The sequence below is a fragment of the Pinus tabuliformis genome, chromosome 6 (assembly GCF_031772625.1).
Source record: "Pinus tabuliformis cultivar Carrire ecotype Pingquan chromosome 6, CPIR1, whole genome shotgun sequence".
Lineage (NCBI taxonomy): Eukaryota > Viridiplantae > Streptophyta > Pinopsida > Pinales > Pinaceae > Pinus > Pinus tabuliformis.
The window spans coordinates 263,467,379-263,492,198 of record NC_142292.1 but is presented as its reverse complement, the minus strand read 5'-3'; the positions used below and the strand labels follow the sequence as shown (position 1 = coordinate 263,492,198).

Below are 24,820 nucleotides of genomic sequence, written 5' to 3'. Positions count from 1 at the left end.
CTATCTCTCAAGAGATGTTCTAATACTCGCTTTCTCAAATCTACCTTGATAGGTATGAGGGAAAATATCCGTGGTATTCTACTTAAAGCATCTGCTACCATATTCTCTTTTCCTTTAATGTATGAAATTCCAAAACCACACTTACTTAGGAATTCACTCCATCGTCTTTGCTTAGCATTTAAGTATTTTTGAGTAAAGAAATATTGTAGATTTGGATGGTCGCTTTTGAACATAAAGCTTTTCCCTACTAGATAGTGTTAGCATTACCGTGGTTAATTCTAAATCATGCATGACATAGAGTTCTTCATGAAGCTTTAATTTCCTCGAAGCCTATGTTATTATGCTTCTATCCTGCATTAATATTGCACCTAATCCTTTCTTGGATGCATCAGTACACAGTAAAATTTTTATGTATATCAGTTACTCGCAAGATTGGTCCACTGGTTAACAATCTTTTAAGTTCAGAGAATGTTCTATGACATTTTTCATTCCATTCATACCTAACTCCTTTACGCTGGAGGGTTGTGATAGTTTTTGCAATTTTGGAGAATCCTTCTACAAATCTTTTGTAGTAGCCATCTAAACCTGTAAAACTTCGTATTTCATGCACATTTTTCGGTATTGGTCATTTCATGCCTTTACTTTCTCAAGATCTACTGAGATCCCTTCACCAGATATAATATGACCTAAGTAATGAATCTTTTCTGAAAGAAGGAATATTTAATTTTCCATATAACTAGTGTTCTTTGAGGCAAGATAATACTATTTGTAAATGCTCTTCATGCTCTTTCTCATTTTTTTGGAGTTGATGAGAATATTGTCTGAGAAGACTTGTATAAATTAATTTTTGCGGAAAACGTTGCTCATAAGGTTCATGAATACTGTTGGTGCATTGGTCAGTCCAAATGGTAGAATAGTGAACTCATAATGCCCGAAGCGTGTTCGGAATGCAGTTTAAGATATATCACTTTCTTTCAAGGTTGCACGAAACGGGGAAACGGGTATGAGTTTCCGAAACGGGAAGCGATACAAAACGCGACCTCCCCAAATTTTGGAAACGGGGAAACACTATATATATATATATATATATATATATATATATATATATATTAGGACATTTAAGAAATATGTGCAATCATAAAGCATATATGATACATTCTAATTTATTACATTATGATAAAATTGTCAATTGTCAATGCATAAACTATAAGTATCTAAATTTACATCACATTTACTCATGAATAATCACATAATGAAAATAGAAATATCCAAAATCAGCCACGAAAAATTTCTAATTTTTTGTCTCGTGCTTGATTGGGAGTCTCCTCCTACATAGTCGAATGACCTTAGTGCTCTTGATTAAATACAAGTTTCATACCCTAGTACCCTACATTCTCTTGATTATTGGGAGTCTCCCCTGCATAGAGAGTGTTGTTCTCTCGATTAAATACAAGTTCCATACCCTAGTACATGATAAAATACAATGGAAACATTGCAATCCCCCCAATCCTGAAATCCTGAAAAACAGATAAGTCTGCTGGATTTTGAGTGAGATCTAAAATTCTACTTTCTCCATATGAAATCCAATGAGGGTGAAACCACTATCAAACATCCTGAGTCATTTCATGGTAATGTTAAAAATTTAAGTAAAAGGATGAAAATGAAAAATAAAGGAGAATATCACTTTTACTTAAATTCTTAAACATTACCATGAATTGCATATCAACACTAGGGCAAAAGTTCACTTTTATAACTTTAGACAGGCATCTGGAAGCAACTAGAAGTCACTAGGCTAACGTAAGAATAGATTACAAAACAAATAAAAAATTAAAAAAAACACAAGTAAATGCTGAAACGTGGGTCGTACGGCCCTGAAACGCGTTTCAGGGCGTACTGGCCACGTTTCAGTTTCGTGAAACGTGGCAGTACGGCCTGAAACGCGTTTCAAGGCCGTACCAAACGCGTTTCAGCGTTTCGTACTCGTTTCCATACGGAAACGCCCTCCTACCCCACGTTTCCTGCAACATAGCTTTCTTTAATTCTTAATTGATGATAACCTACTCTTAGATCGATTTTTGAATTTTAGCTCAATTTAAGTCTTGATAGTCTATGCATAATCATAAGGGACCAACTTATTTTGGCAGTTCCTTAAAAGAAAAACATCTCAAAAATCGGACATCATACTCTAGGGATGACCTCTTTTTTTTTAACTAATTCCCTTTGTAATGTGTGTGAAATATATTAAAATATATTCCCTAGAATTACCAATGTAAGGAAGACCAAAATAAAAATAACTCCTAACAACTATTATGTCTGCCTCCAATTCAGATAAGGAATACAATTTAACTCATGAATACTTCATTTTCTAATTAAATATTTCAGATCACAACTTTTACGAAGTGTTAAATAAATGATGAATCAGTAATGTTGAGTACAACTTATGAAGCTAAAACGTCTAGTGGAATACCATGGAACATTTAATCTATAACTTTTAAAATTTAAAATACACACTTAATAATAATAAAAAGGACATTTATCACAATAAATTTATCTTAATTTAAAAGTATATATAATAAAACTTAAAAATTACATCTCCAACTATTGACTTTTGCATATACCTGCTTCTCGATTAATGAGCATTAAAAATATCTTTCTTTCATCACTTCACTCATAAAAGTAATGGAGCTATCTTGTCTCGATTCATTTCCTTTTTTTTTTCTTTTTTCTTTTTTTTCTTTTTTTTTGCAATGTCACTGCGGCTATAGCATACTCCAATGCAAATGAAAATTAGCTTGGTTTTAAACTTGGATGTAATTAAAGAATCTTTCGATCCTACGTGGATACACTTAGCGTTTAAAATTTATCTCGATAAGGTTGGGGAACTGCTCAAAGAATATTATAATCGTTCATTTGACATCACATCATAGAACATTGTCCTGTCTCTGGTGGAAATTAAGGGGTGACGTGATGCTTTTGGATATTGTGGAGGTCAAGTTAGTGGCTTTTGAATTGAGTCTTAGTCGGCTTATGCTAAACTAATTTCCATACGCTAGACCATTTATTATGTTTTTCATTTACAAAAATTAAGGTTAATCTCCCACTTTATTCTTATCCAGATTAAAATTGGGGAGAATCGACAATATTCAATTTAGTGTCAACAATTGGAATTCTTATCTCTAGGCCCATATTACTCACTATATTATTTTTAATTCATTGGTAATTACGTATTTTTATTTGTATTTTATTATTTTTATCATTGGATTCGATCATTTACCACTGTTTCTCTTTGAGCCTGAGGCTCTGAGGATTTTATGACCCCATTTTCTTCTTGGGCTAGTTTCTGTGGAGGTGATCCCACCCTACCTAATCACCTCCCTTTTTATCTTTTTTCTATATTGTTCTGGAAACAAGGAATTTCCTATCCAAGAAGCAGCAAAGTACCTTTGTGGAATATCTTTGGCATCCTGAGGATTGGACGAAATTCTTCTAAAGTTAATCATCTAGAACAGAGCAAAGAAATCCTGAGTTGGACAACATTTTCTGAGAGTAATTCATGACCAAATCAAGTTTCTTGAGGCAACTAAGCACCCCTGATGTTGGACGTATCTGTCTAAGGCTAAGTTGCAGGAAACGTGGCCCTAGGGGGCGTTTCGCCAGGGGAAGCGAAACGAAACGCGTTTCCCCGTACCGTACGGCCTGGAAACGTGTTTCTGGCCGTACGGCCACGTTTCCGTTTCCGGAAACGTGGCCGTACGGCCGGAAACGCGTTTCCAGGCCGTACGGGCCACGTTTCCCCCAAAAAAACATTTGTTTTTTTTATTTTTTTTTTCTAATGTAGATCTCTTACATTTGTTTGCCCTAGTGTTGATATGCAGTTCATGGTAATGTTAAATTCTTAACGTAAAAGTGATATTCCCCTTTATTTTTCATTTTCATCCTTTTACTTAAATTTTTAACATTACCATGAAATGACTCAGGATGTTTGAGAGTGGTTTCGCCGTCATTGGATTTCATATGGAGAAAGTAGAATTTTAGATCTTACTCAAAATCCAGCAGACTTATTTGTTTTTCAGGATTTCAGGATTGGAGGGATTTCAATGTTTCCATTGGATTTTATCATGTACTAGGGTATGGAACTTGTATTTAATCGAGAGAACAAAGCCCTCTATGCAGGGGAGACTCCCAATAATCAAGAGAATGTAGGGTACTAGGGTATGAAACTTGTATTTAATCAAGAGCACTAAGGTCATTCGACTATGTAGGAGGAGACTCCCAATCAACCACGAGACAAAAAATTAGAAATTTCTCGTGGCTGATTTTGGATATTTCTATTTTCATTATGTGATTATTCATGAGTAAATGTGATGTAAATTTAGATACTTATAGTCTATGCATTGACAATTGACAATTTTATCATAATGTAATAAATTAGAATGTATCTTATATGCTTTATGATTGCACATATTTCTTAAATTCCTATATATATATATATATATATATATATATATATATATATATATATATATATATATATTCGCGTTTCCCCGTTTCCAAAATTTGGGGAGGTCGCGTTTCGTATCGCTTCCCGTTTCGGAAACTCGTACCCGTTTCCCCGTTTCGTGCAACCTTGGTCTAAGGCTAATCCCTAATTAGATTGAAGTATTATGTGGCCCAAATCCTTATGAAAATCTTCTGCGGCAGAGGTAGATTGAAACATCCCTAATGTTGAACACTATTTTTCTAATCAGATCTGGGCAAGAATTGTGGACAGTTTAGATGCCAACCATCCTGAAGATGGACGAGTTCTTTGAGGATCAATTAATGGACAGACCAAAGTCTTCTTGGGATGAAATTTTAATAATCATGGGTTTCTCTCTCTGTGGCAGACGAAAGACATTCGAAAACAGGCCGCAAATCCCAGAGGCTAGTATAACGAACCTGAGGAAGAAAACAAACTATTCTGAGGCAAACAAGGACCCCTATAACGGCAGATTGAAACCTAAGGTACCCAAAGTTATCTGAGGCAGGAAATCCGAATCCTCTAAGGACAAATCTTACGCAAAGCAACCCAAGGATTCTAGAGCAGAATGGAGGTTTCCTGAAGAAGTCGGACCCTACTGAAAGATTTGTTTTAGGGGATAGATGGGAGACTGTAGCAGATTTACATTAAGGATACTCCGTTAAGCCTTCTGATAAAATTCTCGAATCACGAGTAGCATAGCAATATTAGCATGCATGTGAGGTATGCATATGATAGCTACATATGCATGCATCATATACATTGCACTAGTATATATATCAACTACTCATGAAGAATGTCTAAATATAAGATAAATGAATTAATTATCAAAAGTGTTAATTAAATACCTAATTCTCGTAAATAGAATGAATATACATTTAGTAAGAAATATAGTGAAAATGTTGAGTTTATTCATAGGTTTACCAGCTCGTATATAACCCAAAATGTATATTAAATAAACTAAATCCATAAACTTTATTATTAAACCTGATATGTTATAAAAATAAAATAATATTTAAATCATTATGGCTATATACTATTTTAGTAAATCAAAACACCAACCATCATAGTTAAAAGTGATTCATCTGATTCAATTAAATGCAAGAAGCATGATGAGGCAACCACCGTTTAACAGAAAATAATATTCTTTTATAAAGACAGTGAACGAATGCGTAGAGGTGGAGGGACCTCTACTATTTAAGAGAGGAAGAAGGGTTTCAAAGGGGGGAAAATCTTTTGGTTGTTGGGGGAAAGCACAGTTGAGAGGAGGAAAATTTGTAACAAGAGATCACAGACAGTAAGGACTGAGCCTTGTTTGTTTCTGAAGTTTTTGGGCATGGGGGAACAGTTTGCATCAATTGAGAAGCATTCTGCACTGAGTACCTAGGTTCTACCCAGTTTGGCTGGGAGGTTTTGGTTTTTGAGAGTAATTCATGACTAAATCAAGTTTCTTGAGGCAACGAAGCACCCCTGATGTTGGACGTATCTATTTGAGGCTAATCCCTAATTAGATTGAAGTATTCTGTGGCCCAAATCTTTATGAAAATCTTCTGCAGTAGAGGTAGATCGAAACATCCCTAATGTTGAACACTATTTTTCTAATCAGATCTGGGCAAGAATTGTGGACGGTTTAGATGCCAACCATCCTAAAGCTGGACAAGTTCTCTGAGGATCAATTAATGAACATACCAAAGTCTTCTTGGGTTTAAACTTTAATCATCATGTGTTTCTCTCTCTGTGGCAGACGAAAGACATTCTGAAGCAGGCCGCAAATCCCAGAGGCTAGTATAACAAACCTGAGGAAGAAAACAAACTATTCTGAGGCAGTCGACAACCCCTGTAACAGCAGATTGAAACCTAAGGTACCCGAAGTTATCTGAGGTAGGAAATCCGAATCCTCTGAGGAGAATATTACGCGAAGCAACCCAAGGATTCTGGAGCAGAACGGAGGTTTCCTGAAGAAGTTGGACCCTGCTGAAAGATTTGTTTTAGGGGATAGATGGGAGACTGTAGCAGATTTACATTAAGGATACTTCGTTAAGCCTTTTGATAAAATTCGCAAGAGAAACATAGTTGTGCACTATCTGCGAATTTGTACAAGAAATTCTAATGATTGGTAGTGGACGTATAATTGTTCATAAGCTATAATCTGTTGGACTTGGGATTCACTGTGGATTATTTGAAGTTTAATACGATATTGCTACAAATGATATTAACCTGACAACAATGCTCTGCAGTAAATGTTGTATGGATGATTAATATACAAATATACCTCACTAACGATATAAGCCAAGAAATATCACTGCTTTAAATAATATACAAATATATAGATTAAATATGTAATGAATTTATAAAAAATTATTTTTAATTTATTTTTATATTTTTTAATTTCCACGGAGGTGATTGGCGTGTCGGCAGAAGGCCAGAGCCTATGGCCTTGTGGATAGAGATTCGAACTACACGCCGATCATTTTCTTCTGTTGACGTCTTTTCCCTGAGATGGGAAGTAGAGTTCATGGTGCCTTGTTATATTCCCCTCGTGGCTCTTTGCTTGGCTTGGCACTTGTGTTGGACGCTAACTTGACTTGTAGCGAAACTTGTCAAGTGGCTTGACACTTTGATACTGTGCGTAGAGCATTATATATATATATATATATATATATTCCTTCCTTCGGTTTTGGTACTTCGAACAACCATCGAAACGACTTTGAAAGGGCCTGTTGTTTTCCATGTGCTTTGTCTTAGAAGCATTTGTCTACCTACTGAGGATACGCTGACATCGTATAATGCTAATTCCTATAATTGGTGGAGTTATTGTTGGTGTTATGCACGGGCTACTAGAAATTATTTATCAGATTAAGAAGTCAAGGTTGCATCAAAGGCGAAGATTTGATTTGTTACTGTCTCGCACAGGCACATTCACACATTGTTCTGTTCTCACAAATTGTAGAGGTGACAGGAAAATTTCATAAATTTTGGTGACAAGAAAGGGGAACATGGACGGCCAGCACGTGCAAGCTGGCGAGGCAGACGAAGGAAATTTATGCCTCCTAATTCGACATTTTCGAGACGTTGATAGGGAGTAGTTGGAGGTCGAAGAGGTTGATTCAGGTCTCGAGTCTCCTTCTAGTGGCAACTCCAGTCTGGATGGTCATGGAGATGGAGGATTAGGTCGTTATGGTGGCTTCACCTTTGACCGCTATCTAGCATCCTTGCACACTTACCTTGGCGAAATTGATGAGATAGACAAGCTTTCCTGGAGGGTGGTGCCCTTCTTACTCTGTTAATGTTCTATCTTGAGGGAATTGTGTTGTTTCCCAAGGCTACTCTACCATTGAGAATGATACAACCCAAGTTCAAAGCTATTGTACAGCGGGCTATGCGGCAGGAAGAGGCTCCTTCCACTATAGGTGTGATTCGATTTGTTAGCTATATTATGCCCATCAATTAAGGCAATTCAAGCTACTGTAACTTTAGGAACTGGTTGCTCTTTAGGACCTGAAGGCCTTAGTGTGGACATTGGGAAATCTTGTGCTCATGGATTTACTGAAACCATGCAAAATAATAGAGAAAAAAAGAATCGCTCTTGTTGCAGCTGGTGCAGCAGTTGGAATATCATCAGGGTTCAATGCAGCAGTTGCAGGTTGTTTCTTTGCTAGTGAGACTGTTTTAAGGCCTCTCCGTGCAGAGAATTCTCCTCTGTTTACAACTGCTATGATAATTTTGGCATCGGTTTTATCATCTACGGTGTCTAATGTTATAATTGGTGGAAGTTTAGCATTTACAGTGCCCACATATGAGCTAAAATCTGCTGCAGAGCTTCCTTTGTATCTCATACTAGGAACTCTACGGTATCGTGAGATATTGTATTGGGGTGTCACAAATGTTGATGAGATATTGCATACTAGAAAGAGTGCATCTGCTCCTAGAATATGGTTGTTGACTCAACTTGTTGGTGCAAAAGTCATTGCCACATCCCTTTGCAAAGAGTCTGGTCTTGTAGGAGGGTTATATGCTCCAAGCTTGATGATTAGTGCTGCAGTTGGTGCTGTTTTTGGTGGTTTAGCTGCCAAGTTAATCAATGCAGCAATACCAAGTAATACGGAAGTAGCACAGCCACAAGCTTACGCTCTAGTTGGATTGGCAGCTACTTTAACATCTATTTGAAAGTTCATTTAAAATGGTCAATATATATATATATATATATATATATATATATATATATATATATATATATTGGTACATATGCAGGAGTTCTATCAAATAGGCAGGCGGCAAGGAGTGTGGTTGAATGGGCCTTTAGGATCCCAAGGGTTTGAGAACCAGCTTTGATACCATAATGTAATGTTGTAAATAATTTAACCAGCTATTTACTCTGAACAGAATATGAAATCTACATGAAACCTGCTTTAAAGTTTAACCAAAATTCATATATCAAAATTTATTAATTTGATGTGGAGTACCTACCTGGGTTCCTGCGGATGAAGATGCTTCAGAATTGCTCCCGCTCTCGCTCTCGTTACCAAAAGACCAAAACCTCCCAGCCAAACTGGGTACAACCTATGTACTCAGTCCAGAATGCTTCTCAATTGATGCAAACTGTTCCCCCGTGCCCAAAAACTTCAGAAACAAACAAGGCTCAATCCTTACTGTCTATAATCTCTTGTTACAAATTTTCCTCCTCTCAACTGTGCTTTCCCCCAACAGCCAAAAGATTTTTCCCCCCCATTTGAAACACTTCTTCCTCTCTTAAATACTAGAGGTCCGTCCACCTCTACACATTCATTCACCATCTTTATAAAAGAATATTATTTTCTGTTAAACGGTGGTTGCCTCATCATGCTTCTTGCATTTAATTGAATCATATGAATCACTTTTAACTGATGGTTGATGTTTTGATTTACTAAAATAGTATATAGCCATAATGATATAAATATTATTTTAGTTTTATAACATATCAGATTTAATAATAAAGTTTATGGATTTAGTTTATTCAATATACATTTTGGGTTATATACGAGCTGGTAAACCTATGAATAAACTTAACATTTTCACCATATTTCTTACTAAATGTATATTCATTATATTTACAAGAATTAGGTATTTAATTAACACTTTTGATAATTAATTCATTTATCTTATATTTAAACATGCTTCATGAGTAGTTGATATATATACTAGTGCAATGTATATTATGCATGCATATGTAGCTATCATATGCATACCTCACATGCATGCTATAGCTGCTCGTGATTCGAGATAGGTTGTTACATATATTTCAACCCATACTCAACTACGCCACGAATGTACCTCAGAATATGTCTCGTTGTTGCCCAATGTACACTTTTCGGTTCAACCATGAATTGACTAAGGGTATCTACTATTGACTACAAAGCAAATGTTTGGCCTAGTGTTGACCAGACACATGAGAGACCCAATGAGTTGTCTATACAAGGTGGGGTCAACATCCTTGTCATTTGAAGCATCTATCTTCTTCCATTTGGTAATCATGGGTGTAGACATGGTTCTGCAATCCTGCATTCTAAACCTCTTCAGAATATCTATAGCGTATCTTCCTTGCCCAAGGAAGATCTCCCCATCCTTCTGCCACACCTCCAATCCTAGGAAATAGTGCATAAACCCCAAATCCTTCATGTCAAATTATGTTGTGAGGTTTCTCTTGCAATCCTCTATGATCCCTGATTATCCTGTCAAGAATAGATCATCCACATACGAAACTAGAATGAGAGGCTCATCTTCCACCATCAAATAGTAAAGGTTGCGATCTGCGTTACTCTTGACGAACCCCATCTGCTGCAAGTAGGTGTCAATTCTACCATACCATGCCTTGGGAGCTTGCTTGAGCCCATATAGAGCCTTCTTCAATTTGTACACACGTGTGCGCCTCTCTTGAGTCTCAAAGCCCTCTGACTGTTCTATGTACACTTCCTCCTCTATCACCCTATTCAAGAAGGTTGCCTTGACATCCATCTGGTGAATCTGCTATCCCATCTGAGCTGATAGAGATATAACTGATCGGATAGAAGTGTATCTAGCAACTAGGGTGAAGGTTTCCTCATAATCTATCCCTTCCTTTTGCGCATACCCCTTTGCCACGAACCTAGCCTTGTACTTTTCCGCAATGTCGTTTGTCGCATATTTGATCTTATAAATCCACCTCGAACCTACAACTCATCCATCTTCTAGCCTGATCAGTACCTCCCAAACATCATTCGTCATGATAGAGCTATACTCTTCTATCATGGCATCTATCCACACCTGATGTTGTACGACCTCCTGAAAGCTGGAAGGTTTTGCAACTTGAGCTACCAGTGCTTGGTACCCGTCAGGCTATTTACATTGTCTCTTGCTCGTCCTAGGAGTTCCAATAAACTCCTCTGCATGTCTTAATGTTTGACGAACCTCTCTGCTATCTCGACCACTAGTTGTGGGAGGTTCTTCCAACTCCTCCTCGTCCTATCTTTGCTGCTCCATCTGCTGAGAACTCCTTGGATTTCCTGCACCTGAGGAAATACAGGTACTGGTCATAGTACTTGTCCCTTGTGATTGTCCCCCTGCTTGTCCCATTGGCTGCACCTGCTGTGGACTAAAGGCGCTTGTGCTCACTGATCCTAATCACCTGCAGGCATCTCACGAGACCTCCTGAAATCTCGGTCCTCCATGAACTTCACATCTCGCCTTACTACTATCTTCCTACTACTAGGAATGTAGATTCTGAATGTCTTTGAGGTTTCGTTGTATCCAACGAAAAACCCCTTCAATATAGTCTGATCTAGTTTGTTCCTTTTATCATCTGGCACGTGAAAATAAGCAATGCTGCCAAAAATTCAGAGGTAGTTGAATTCTGGCTTCTTACCTGTGAAGACTCCTTTTGGCGTTTTCTTCCCCAATTCTCTATGAGGAGTCATGTTCTGAATATACATTGTCGTGTTACATGCTTCTACCCACAAAATCTAGGTAGATCCTGATCATATAACATAGCTTTGCAGCTCCAACAATGGTTCTATTTTTCCGCTCCGCTACACCATTTTGCTGTGGATTATATGGACTCCCTTGATACCTTCCTTCGCATAGAAATCTGTGAATTTTTTATCAATATATTCTCCACCATTATTTGAGTGAAGCACCTTGATCACCTTCCCTGTCGCATTATTCACGAGAGATTTAAACTCTCTAAAACAATCGAAGACCACATCTTTGGTCTTCAAGAAGTAGATCCGGGTTTTCCTAATATCATCATCAATAAAGGTGAAGTATTCGGCACTGCTGAAAGCTCTAGTGGACATCAAACCACAAATATCTGGGTGTATAAGTGCTAACACGCCATCATCTCTGTTGTCACTTCTTGGAAATGCCGCCATAGCATACTTCCCAAGTACGCACCCTCTGCACACATCATCGTGTTCAGTTCCAAGTTCAAGAACCCCTGTTACAGTTTCTTTGATCATCCTGGTGCTCCATGGTGTAGATGTCCCATTCTCCTATGCCATAATTCATTCAGCTCCTTCCCACTGCTAGTGTTACTGCCTATCAGTGCCATCGGAGAATTGATTTCTAATCAGTACAACCTATTACTTTGAACTCCAATATGTTTTACCTTTTTCCAGCTCGGGTGTTTGACATACACTTTCTTCCTCACGAAGTGAATGCCATACCACTTATCCTGTAACTAGGATACTGAAATCAGGTTCATACCCAATCCTGGCACATGCAATACATCTCAAGCGTTGGTGCTTGCTCCTAACTTCCCCCTTAAAATCTATGGTACCTCTCCCTACTAGAGTACATTTTGTTTTGTTTACCATAGTAATCTGGAAATCCATCTGCTCGTCCTTGTAGCTAGAGAAATATTCTCTAACCCCTGTCATGTGAGCTAAAGCTCCACTGTCTATATACCATACTCCCTGTGAAGTTGATCCCACTAATCAAGAAAATTCATTTTCCAATCTGGAACAAAAATCTAAAGTGCCCTGAACGTTACTTCTGTCTATGGCTATACTTGAAAAAATTTAGTGTGCTATTCCTCTTTTTCTCCCGATGCAGATTTTGCTCTACAACTTGCAGCAAAAATTCATCCAACCAGGCATCTGCTCAACGAAAATCTGAGCTGCAACTGCTCCCTCTGACTGTTGGAATCACTAATTTGACCAGCTCGATTTTTCATGCCTCCTTTCAATTGCAAAATCGAATTGTTGCCCTAGCAACTCAAACTGTCTATTATGGGTTCTATGCAATTTCTCTAGGAATTTCGATCTGTTGCTCCCTCTAAACAAAGAAATTCCTTTCTCTGCTTCTGAGCTTCCCGGTTGATCAATTAAGCTCTGATACCATGTGAAATTTTATCTATTCCAGCTACTGGAAATTATTCTTCTAACTCAAAAATTAATTATGTAGTTTATTTGCTATGGAAAATAACGAATAAAATAACAGCTGCAATTTTCACCATAAAAATACTACAGAAAATAAAATACTCGACACTGAGGAATTCTAGCACACACACAATAAATTTGACAGTTATTTTTGAAAAATTGTCCCCGGAAAAACCGGTGCAATAGATGAGGGTTTTATTATTAATGTTCAGCAGCAATTCTGAGTACAATAATTTAGATGCCCAACTGGCAATCTAATCTAAAGAAAATACTGGCAAAAAGTATTATGATAATTTTCTCACCCCACAGCGATTTTCTACCTCTGAAATAACTTCCCCAGCCTCCGCGCAGTGCCTACTCTAGGCCTTTGAAGATTTTGACCTTCCTTCTTTCGACTCTTCTGGGAACTAAAAAACTTCCTCCCAGACTACTATTGCTCTCCTCTTCGACCTGCTACTCAACCTCTAGCTCTATCTTCTCTCTTGAGCTGCTGCTACTGAGAAAATCAAACTGCCTGGGCAACTAAGTATCTACATTGGATGATCTCCACCATCACATCGACATTCTTTTATAATCTACTGTGCAGCACCAACAACCAAGATTAAATCTTTATCAATGGCTAGGATCATCTTTGGGTCGAACGGTGTGAGGTTCTAGATGGTTCTCACCTTATCTCAATTAACACTGATTAATTAACCATATTCCCTAAGTTTAGACTTAGGAAATATTTAAAAATTGGTTAATAATCTAATTGAGATAGTTCTATGTAGAATTTCCAAAAACGATTTTTGGGTTTTGGAGAACTCATGTATTCTAACCTCTCCACAAAATTTCATGCCTAGAACACATCTGATGCTACAAAAACTAACACTTCATTATCCTTGCACCAACATCCTCTTGGATTTTACTCTTCATGCACTATTATGCACCCTGATGATCTTCAGCATCTGCTTTTCTTGATCACATCCTCATAAAGAAGTTAGTGAAAGAGTCATTCAAGTACTCATGCATGAAGAATAACCAATAATCTATAAAGATAAATTTAAACAAAATCAGTGACACAAAGAAACAACATAAGAATTGAAAAATACTTATTTTTTTAATCGGGATTAAAGGAAGTTGTTAGATCCCTCTTGATCTGGCCTCTATAGGTTACCACTATCCATCAGTCATATGTCATTGGCAGAAGAAATGCGTCTTCTTGAACACCACTTAGCAAGCTCCATCAGAATCCACTCTAATCTCAGGCATTTCGGAAACCATCTTTCTCATATGAGGTAATGTTTTATAGTGAATATGAGTGAACTTTTGGTGCCACAATTTATATTGATGATTACTTATCATGAATCAATGCATTGATATGTCTTCCATTGATTTTATAAAGATCTTCAAATCTTGATCCCAAAGTGAAGGCATGTAATAGTAATTATACTTATTGACTCCATTGCCCGCAATGATATTAGTTATAATCCATCTTTGATCATTGCAAAAAATGTTAGTTTAGAAAACTACCATTCCATGTTTTGCAAAAATCATGATTCTTACCTACAACTACTATTGTTAGTAAACTCTAATATCAAAATTACCAAAACCCATAAGATTATGATCTTTCTCATATAATGTGAAAGAGTCGAAATCTTCCTATCTTCAACATTCAATTTCTATAAGTTATTATTTCATAACCTTCTATGCATTATACTTATTTTCAAGACAACATTTTTGTTTACACATGCATAAAAAGAAGTAAAATTACTCTTTACTTTTGCATTCATCAACAAGTACCAAAACCACAAATATTGAACACATGCAACACCTTAATTACTGTCTACAAAATTACTATCATATCTTGGGTTCCTTGAAATCTTGGAAGAATGGTAGCAGTAAAATTTTATAGCAAAATTTCAACAGTAAAATTCAGCAAAAAATGGGTTGAAAACAGAATGGACAACACTTGATATTTCAGCAGAGAGTGGGCTATAAATAGAGTGGACAACAAGATATATTCAAGCAGAAAATAGGTTGCAAATAGAGTGGACAGAAAGAGATATTTTATCAGAAAATGGGTTGCAAATGGACCGGACAGCAAGAGATATTTTATCAGAAAGAGTGCTGCAAATGGAGCAGACAACAAGTGATATTTTAGCAGATAGGGAGTTGCAAATGGAGCTTGTCTTCACCAAAGTTTCGATACCATGTTGAAATTCTGATGTTCTATGCTGTAACAATCACTTATTACAAAACTTATTTATGTTGTAATATCAGAACGGATTTTCCATCAACAATACTTGATTACCAATTGATGCAAGGTGATTTACTATTTTTGGAAAGTCATACTTAAGACTTTCTATTTTTAGAAATCATCCCTGAGCTGCCAAATTTTCAGCATGTAACGCCACTCTACAAACTTCACTCAACCCTCTCTACCTCTCAAAACTTGTGACACACCTCAACCTCACCCTCAAGCGAATCTCAACCCTCTTGTGTGCTCCAACTGCAAAATCGTCCTCACTCGAACTCCTAGTTGCACAGTTTTCTAATTTCTTTAGCCTGTGAATCTCTCACTCACCAAATCTACACTATGATTCATGTAAATTCTTTAGAAAATATCTCTCTAAACTTCTAGTGTTGTGCCTTCATCCTCTTCCTTAGGCTGCTTTTATAATTCTCCATAGATCAACTCTCTAATCTCCAAAGTGATTGAGGACTAAGATTGAATCCTAGCCTTATTTGATCAACAATGGAGATTAGATCTAAGTCACTTAAATAATTAAATATTTATCTTTAGAAAACCATTAGCCCAAACTCTACATTATTCAAATAATTAATCAATATACTTTTCCTAAGTTAAAACATAGGAAGGAGACCATATTAGTTGCTCCTCTCAAAGAACCACCTCAAGAGGACTTCTTCTCCTGCATGCAAGATGCCAGCCTATGCAAAAGATCTTTCAAAGCTACAAAAATCAACACCTTGGCCACAATGAATCACAAACAAAAATTATGGACTACTAAATGAGATGCAAAAAAGTTGTCCCTACAAATAGAACTTCAGATAATATTGTTATTCAATTCCCTGAGCATAATATATTGACTACATTTGGCACCCCATTGACTTCAATTTTCAATTGTAATAAATACTTGCACTTAGCCAACTTAGTAACTTTCACCAAGGGAAGGAGTATTATCCTAAAGCAATGTGAAAACTAATGCCCCTATGGAATGAGTTAGTGGAAAAATCTACCAACAAAACTTGGATAAAATAATGGAGGAGACCATAGAAGACTACCTTAGGTGTTGGTATAATTCCCTATACAATGCCTTGTGAGCTAACAAGGCGACCACCAAGGCTTCCCTCGGGCGTTGGCCTTGTTGGTTTAAGGAAAGGAAACTTTTACATCTAAATATATTTCTTCCCTTCCTGCATTTATCCAATGTGGTTTTAGGTGTATCCTCAGGAATTGAAAGTAGACTAATCCCTCACTAAAGTTCAAGAGGAATGAGAGAATGCTAAATAGAAATTCCTTTCACATCAGTCTAGTTTAAGATGGTTTGACAAATCAACTTTTGACAAGTAATTTGAGGTAGGAGATTTTATATTTATGTGGGAACGAACATGTTAACTAAAAAGAAAACATCCCAAAGTTTTCCCATTATGGCTAGGTCCTTACCATTGCATAAAATCGTAGTTAGAATGTCTATTATCTTTAGGACTTGGATGGAGTTGGGTTCCCTCTGTGTAGCAATGCCTTACACTTGAAAAGATCCTTTCATTAGTCTACATCCAAGGGTGGATTAGCATTTACTTTTGTTAGTCTACATCCACGGGTGGATTAGCGTGTACATAGCAAGTAGGCTTTTTACCCACTGATATTGTTTACTTTATTTAGTTGTATATATTTCTATAGTTATTTTCCTGCTTGCAAAAATGCATGATGAAGAACCTTAGATACTCGCTTACCATCCTCCCTCTACTTGTCGAAATGTGGCATGGTGTAGAGGTACATACTGATAGGTTTCTTAAAAGAATAACATTCATTGTGCCAATAGACAAACCCTTGAAGAAACATTTGTTTTACAACTTGTTACCCACCATCAGTGGGTGACCCCTATAGGAGAAATTTTCTCCTAAATTTGTCTTCAACGGGCAGCCAACAACCCCTTGCAACCACCAGATAGCTCGATGTGCCACCATTCTGTACCACCTAAGCCTGTAGTTGTGTACCCTCACACATCTATTATGATCATATGTTTGAAGGTGGGCCTTCCAACCCTGAAGGTATGACTTTTCATTATGTAATTGGGTATTTATGCTTGCTTTAGTTGGGCACATTTGGACATGGACTAGTGGGGGGATTTGGTGGAAAGAATGGGTTTGGATTTTGCTCTTGTTCCCTTGCCTCAACCTGGGGGTTAATCTTGCATCCTAGTCCTGTGGGATCTCCTCTACTGGCTATTAGCTTAGGAGTGGCACTACATGGAAAACCCTAATTTTGGTTGCGTGGTCCCGCTTCCCAACACCATATATCTCACTCTCCTCCGCTCATTACGAGCCATTTTCAAATTTTCCCCATCTGGATCCACATTTTTCCATTGGGTCCACAAGGTGTTAACCTCCAGTCCCCTTGTCCACACTTTGGGTCGGGCCTAGAACGATGCCCCGGAGGTTAATGCAACTAAAAATAAACTTAAAATCATAATTTGGCCACTTATAATAAGAATTGTACCATAAAATGCAAAAGATGGCCAGGACAGAAACATTTAGCGCATGGGCGGAAGCCAAACATGAACTCTACCCCCTATTCTTATGGCCATCACCTTGGTTTCTAGGGCCCCTATGAGTTCCCCCTACATCATTAAGGAACCCATGATTGTCCCAACCACTAGTGGGTGATGAACTACCCAACCTTAAGGGGGTAATTACTGCTACATCATACACATCATGCTTTCATCCCCTAGATCCCCGAGTAGTAAAGAAAAGAAAAATCAATAAAAGGCAAGAAGCATATGAAAAAGGATGGAAAAACAAAGGTCGAGGTAACTCGTGTGCCACGATTGCTCCCTCCTACATCCATACACCTAATGTGTGGGCTTCCTTCATCATAGATACCCTTGTACCATGGCATGTGGCTTGGAGCTTTCCCTCTTACCCCCACTTCGTTCCATCATTATTTCACATGACACCTGCCATTTGATGGATGTACCATGGACTTGTCACTCCCTTAGAGGTTGAAACCACCTAATAGGGTCCTTTATTAACCTCTCTTGTCGAGCAAGGTAACACTTGTACATTCTAAAGCCCATTTGGAAGGGCATGCCACTATGAAGTGTCCACTTTTGCCCCTGATTAGCAAGCTTATTTACTCAATTGCACTAATGAATTGTTGTACTGGAAGGTGAGGAGACACATTGGATCTTATACAGGATTGCAAGTGGGTCTCCATCTTGGACTTGGCCTCCCTATATGGGATCTAAGCCCTTCAGAGGGTCATAATGGCACTTGTAGGTGAGCATTGAGAGCCATGGGCCTCCACCATTGTAGAGCATTGATTGCCACGCCATGGGATTCTTCAACACCACACATTGCTTGTTCATGCCCCAGCCATGCAAAGATGATGATTCATTTGGACCATATTTCCCAGTCGGCCACACATTTGCACCTGACACTTGGTAGCTAATCCAAGGCCTATATGAGGTTTTGTCTTATCCAGAGAGACATGGGAGGGCATGTATCATCTTCTAGCCCTCACTGATGGAGCATCGACTTGTTATTGAGCCATTGGAGACCCATGAGACCATTGATTGTGCCCCACAACCACTTGGGAGCACCACATGATGTTTTGCTTGGAAATCAAGGGGCCACCCCCTTGATCATCATTTATGGAGCCCTCCTCTTCATCATGGCACTTAGAGGACTCATCTTGGCCTTCCAATGACCCTTCTTACTCCATTTTGCACTATTTCATCCCTCTTGGGATGGATTATCATTCACTTTAGTAGCTATTTGGTGGGCTTGTCACCAAAGACATGTTATTTTCACATTAAAATATTATTAGGGGCTTAATTAGGCCAAATTAGACAAATTTGAACTTGAGGAGCCTCATATAAATAGAAGAGGCCTCATTTGTATTGTTCATCATCACTTGGATTTCGATCTCTCTTGAAAAAGAATTTGGACCTGCAATTGTTGGATGAAATTGGATGTTTGGATGCATTTTGATGTATGGAAAATTTCGCTATCTTGTCTTGGAGCTTCTCTTTGCAATGTTGATGGATGGATATATTCTCATTATCTTGTAAGTGCCTTTTGATGCTATATTTTACATTGTTACATGTCTAATGTATGGAATATCATGTCATGATCTTGAATGTGCCCTAATTTAATGCGAATTTATGAGAACACTGAGATTATTGGATATATTGCATGCATTACTCATAGATAATGATGAATGAATGTTCCTAGAGGCTTATTTTGCATATTGCAACCTTGAAACTCCATCAATCATTGTCAACAAAGTATAAATATCTATTGTAGTTGTGTAGTTGCCTCCTTTAGGGCTAGCGAAGCTGCATAGGTCTCCTTGATAGAGCGAAATTCTTAAATCAAAGTAATTCTTGACTCCATTTCTCCCAATTGATAGGCACTAGGTCTGGGATCCTTGGTGATCATATCCTCATCAAAAATCATTTACCCTCACCTTATCTTTCCTCCTTATTCTTTGTCCCTTCAAGGATAGGTAGCCTCTCTAGGGCTTGGTGCGAAATCCATTTGGAGTGAGCTCTTGCAAAACCAATTGGATAAGCTTCTGCATTGGTGTTTCCTCTAGTTCTCCTCCAAATTTGAGGCAATTCTCATGGTTGAATCTCAAGATAATTGATGCCCTAGCCATCATACCAAGTGGGAACCCTTGAAGTTGCTTTTGACTTGGGGATTCCTTGAAGGTTTGTAATTTAGTAGCATATCATTCAAAACCTTTTCTCTTGACTATATTGACCTTGGATGAACTCCTATCCCGTCAAATACCTCAACCCTAGGTCTAGTATAGTCTTTCTCTCAAGGGGTTTTTTGTGGAAAGCCATCCTAGCTTCTCCCAAAGCTCACACCTCAATTGAGCCTTTCCATTGAATGAGCCATCCTTGCCTCACTTTGAACCCTAGTATAGACATATTAATCACAAGTGAGGGATACTAGGACTCCTCCCGTCGATGAAAATCCGAGAAGAGAAGGGGACATAGGCTATGGTGACAATGGGCCTTTGTCCCAAATTGTTGTTGTGCCCATAGCCTACTTACTAGGCCTGCTAGTTTGTGTAGCAACACAACGGATGAAGAAACATTTATCTTACATAGGACAATATCCTTATGATGGCAAAGACAAAATATCCTAGGTCAAATATTTACATGGGCACTTTATCCTTGATATGACATGCTTTATAAATCCCTACGTAAGGTGATCACTCCCACTAATACGACTTTTCCCAGTTGTTGCATCCATTTGTGATGGTAAAGAGAGAAAATATTTTCCTTTATTAAAACTGAAGAACTGAAAGGAGAAAGGAAGACATGCACTGAGGGATATGCAAACACCCTCCACCAAGGCCATGAATGCAATCATTGGCAGTATAGTATTGTTTGTCATACCATGCTGATTCTGTTGGGGCTATGGATACCCAATTGGCAGCAAAGAGATTCAAAGTATATTTAATTCTCATTTCAAATCTACTTTTGCTCCACATGATCTGACAAACGGTGTGCTAGCTGCTTGGGATGCTTGTTATAGAGTGCTCCCTCAGAAACTCGCTAGTGGTGACAGGGACCAATTGGATAGAGACTTTTTGAAAGATGAGCTTTTCGCTGATTTGTCCTCTATGCAGAATGGGAGGTCCCTTGGACTTGACGGTTTTTCTTTTCAGTTCTAAAAGGCTATGTGGGATTCTACAGGTAATTGTTTCTGTAATCTGGATTTAGAGGTCTTTGCATCTGGAGTTCCTTAATCAGAGGTTGATTAAGCTCATCCCCAAGAATGCAGTGAGAGATACCACTGAAGGCTGTCCTATAAACGAAGTGTAATGTCAATAAACTAAATTGAATGAAATGTGACATTTGTGATGTAAACCTGTAAAAAAGGTTGGACCATAATAATAATAATTAAGTAAACCAGCATAGGTTAATCCTTTAAGTAGTGAGAAGTTTACACCTTGGTTTCCTTTTGATTCTTCTTAAAAGTTTACACCTTGGTTTCCTTTTGATTCTTCTTAAAGCTTAATAGATCTAGGGTTAAGATGGAATACACTGGTTTGTTTTTCCAAAAGAAAAGAAAAAAAGAAAAAGCCCTTGAAAAACTATTATGCATTACAAGTCATAATTATAGAAAGCATAATACCTACAACTCACTTCAACTCACTTTAACAATGGGAGGATTCATAGTGTTGTATGTTGGAAGTTTACCGACTATTTAGAAATATATGAATCTCGATTTTAAAATGCATTTAGTTTTGCATAACTGAAAAAAAGGGGTAATTCTTGTGATAAATGGACAAACCTTACAAGTCGTAGTCCCCGTTTTAATACCCACTCTATTAAGAATGGGTGGATGCGTCCAGGGATATGAACATTCATAGAACAACCTCCCTTTTCAAGCGAAACTACTTGAAAGAGTGTTTTGAATGCTTCTTCGGAAATAGCAATCGAATGACCTTCTAAAGAAAAACCTGTTGTATATGCCCTGTAGACAAAAGGAATGAGTTCAGGGGACTAGTCATAGTGCACAAGTTTAACGTCATCAATCCAACAATTAAATAATCCGTTCATCTCACTCATATCAAACAAACTATGCAGTATAAATCCAAATGTGCATGGCAATTGAAACATAAAATCCAATTCATAAAGGAAAACTTGATAAATAATCCAGCTTTGAAAACATAATTATTATGGTATTAGTAAAATTTTATAGATATACAAACTTCAAAGCTTAAATCTAACACATTATTTAGGTAGGAAAAAAAACATATTCTATATACAGGAAAACCACCAACAAAGGATATAAGAAACAAATTTTACCAAAAATAGTTTGTTTCTACACTATTTAAAAATATTTTATATATTTTTGACAAAATATTATTTTCTTTTACATCTGAAGAAATGTATAACATAGTTAAGAGCATTTTTGTGAGGACAATTTTTTTTTCATTTTCTAAGCAAGAGTTTGCAAACTATCTTGATTGGGATTTTGAAGAAGTTATCACTGACTTGAGGGTGGAATCTCATTCCATTATTTCTTTTGGTGCAGGAAGCACAAGGAAATGTTCAATGAAGAAACTTGTAATACTAAAGTGGGGGAGATCTTAGCTTTTAAGGCCTATTATCCCTCATTTCAGTAGGGGTACACAATGCACATACAATTTTTCTGTGCAATCAACACCACTGTAAACCCAAGGTCACAAGTTAAAGCCTTGTAACAACCATGTCAGGCCTTGTATTAGGTGTAAAGCATTGGATGAATTTATTTCAGACTTATGGTTTACAGGAAGCTTGTCTTATGTACAAGTGATCATTAGTGTATGAGCTAGTCCATCCTACATCAGGGTGCACCTATGTCTTACAACATGGTTATGTGTCTATCGAGTCCGTATGTGGCCTTGGATTTCATACAATATCCCTCAATTAGTTCTCAACATGGCACTCTCACAAAGTCAACTTTTCATGTTTCCCAAGGAACCTCACGTTTCCAATGCAAGTGGTCCTAGCAGTCAAAAAGTCAACTTGGTCCCAAAATACTCAATATGATGAGGAGATGAAATGCTATGTTCGAATTTTTCCAAAAAATGAAGGCATTGTCAAGTTATATGTGGTCAAAGTTTCTCAATAGGTATAAAAGTATTCCAAATGGCAAAATAGGGGCAACATTGCACAATTTGGGACATTTATTACCTCCAGATTGGCTTATAGGATCGACTGAAGAAACCAATGTGTTAGATTCTTTAAATTCTTAAGGGTGTTGAAGATCCAATAGAGGAGATGTTAGCCACCAAAATGGGTAATTGTTAATTTTTGGTAGCAACGGATAGGTGTTCTAGTCTCTATGGTGTCTAAGAGGCTAAGGAACATGAGATCTCCAAAACCTAGAAAAGGTTTCACGAGAAAAGCCTTAGTAATGCCTCAATTGGAATAATTAGCCAATAATTAAATATCTCCTAAGTCTAGCTTAGGAAAATGGGTTAATTAAATTAGATTAATTGAAGGAAATCAATTTTGTTTTAGATAGTTCCAGAAAAGTGAGTTGATGGAGTCAAGATGATCTTAGCCATCGATTGAGATGTGATCATGGTTTTTGGTTGCTCAAGAGAAGATTATAAGAGCAAGTCGATGGAGTTTGGAGAAGACACACAAGAGAGTTAAGCAGTTCGACTTACCTAGTTGCAGTGAATCAACAAGGGCGTAGTTGAAGTAGAGAGAGACACCTGCAGAACGGTTTCAACAAATATTTGAGAGCAAGATTCCAGAGGATATTTCCTCATATTTTCTAGTTTTTGAATGACAGTAAGAGGAGGTCGAATTCATCCGTAGAGAATGCTATAGCTGTAAGACCCCCCATTATTATAGAAACGGTTTATTTTTGTATGTAACTATTATTAGTATGATTGGCAAATAAACTATGATGAAATGATTATCAGGAACAATTGATGTAATTAAATAAATTTTTGGAATAAAACTGGAAATTGTGGGGAAAGAAACATTGGGGTAAAAAGATGCTTGCCAAATCTGAAGTGAATCAGATTTGATTTTAAGTTCCTCAAAAAAAAAATATACTCAGTGGGAGATAAACATTGAGGAAAGCACTGCAAGAGATAAAAGCATGTTTTTTGAGGAAAAACTAAAGAAAAGTCTAGGCTAAAGGGGTTCACAAATCCCTGAAAGGCAAGACACTGCCAAGGAAAAATCTGTGGGAAGAATAATGTTAAAAAGACATTATGAGAAATCAGTAGGAATTACTGATTACAGGCAAGGTCATCTTAACTCAGAGGGGATCAAAGGTTGTTCCATGGTTGGGTGGATCAGTGTTGTCTAAGACACAATTTCCAAAACAGGTTATTGGTTAGAGATTTTTTTTTTTTCCTGTTAATTACGCAGACAATGGATTTGAGTAAATTGTATTTGTTATATAATTGGATGAAAGATTAGTTTATTGTTGTGGAAATGACCTCTATGAATTTACCATTATAATTCATGTAAAACTGATTTGTGGCCTTATTTTCATGTTAGAGAAGTTTTTTTTGCAAACTTAGTGTAGAATTCAATTTTGTTATTATCTTTACTATGGAAGTTAAAAAAAATTGTAGAATTACCCTATGCATGAGCACAATAAGCAAAGATCAGAGAAATATAGGAGATGAGATTGCATGTGTAGCTGCATGTGTAAAGTCGAGATGAAGGAGTGATTAACTACCTGGGGGGAGTTAGAAAACTAAGAAAGGAAGGTGTATCAACTTATCAAATGAACGGGCAATTAATCCCCAACCCAGAATTTTGATAGGTACAGATTAAGTATTACAGACTTCGGGATTTGAGCCAGAAAAATCTCAACCTGTCGAGAGGCAGCAGACTCCAACAATCGCCCTCCTTAGTGAGGGAGGTAGATTAGTAATGAGAAATATCCTCCAATGCTAATGCATTCGAGAAGAAAATTCTTGGACAAGAGGAGGAAGCAAAATTACTATAGTTTGAAAATTCCAAAACACCCAGCTGTGAATCACCGCTTAGTCCTTGGGTAGCACTCAGCTCAGGGAATCATCTCAATTTATTAACTGTAGGCTAGTTTGGGAATTTAAGGGTTATCGACTGTAAATAATTCTCGGCTACTGATAGTAAAACCTCTGAGATGACATGCTAGTGAGCGTATTTAAAAGAAATCAAGA

At 37.4% G+C, this 24,820-nt stretch overlaps 1 protein-coding gene across 3 annotated transcripts in view; it reads right to left on the bottom strand.

Annotated features, from left to right (window-relative positions):
* Positions 1 to 24,820, bottom strand: part of LOC149258365 (uncharacterized) — a 209,873-nt gene that overhangs the window by 110,111 nt on the left and 74,942 nt on the right. For 2 of the 3 annotated variants that reach the window (XM_089415217.1, XM_089415221.1), the window contains one exon: positions 21,448 to 21,630. In XM_089415217.1, coding sequence (XP_089271343.1) covers positions 21,448 to 21,630 — 183 coding nt within the window. Of the gene's footprint in view, positions 1 to 21,447; positions 21,631 to 24,820 lie in introns of those variants that run through there. The other variant, XM_089415227.1, reaches the window with a different exon arrangement.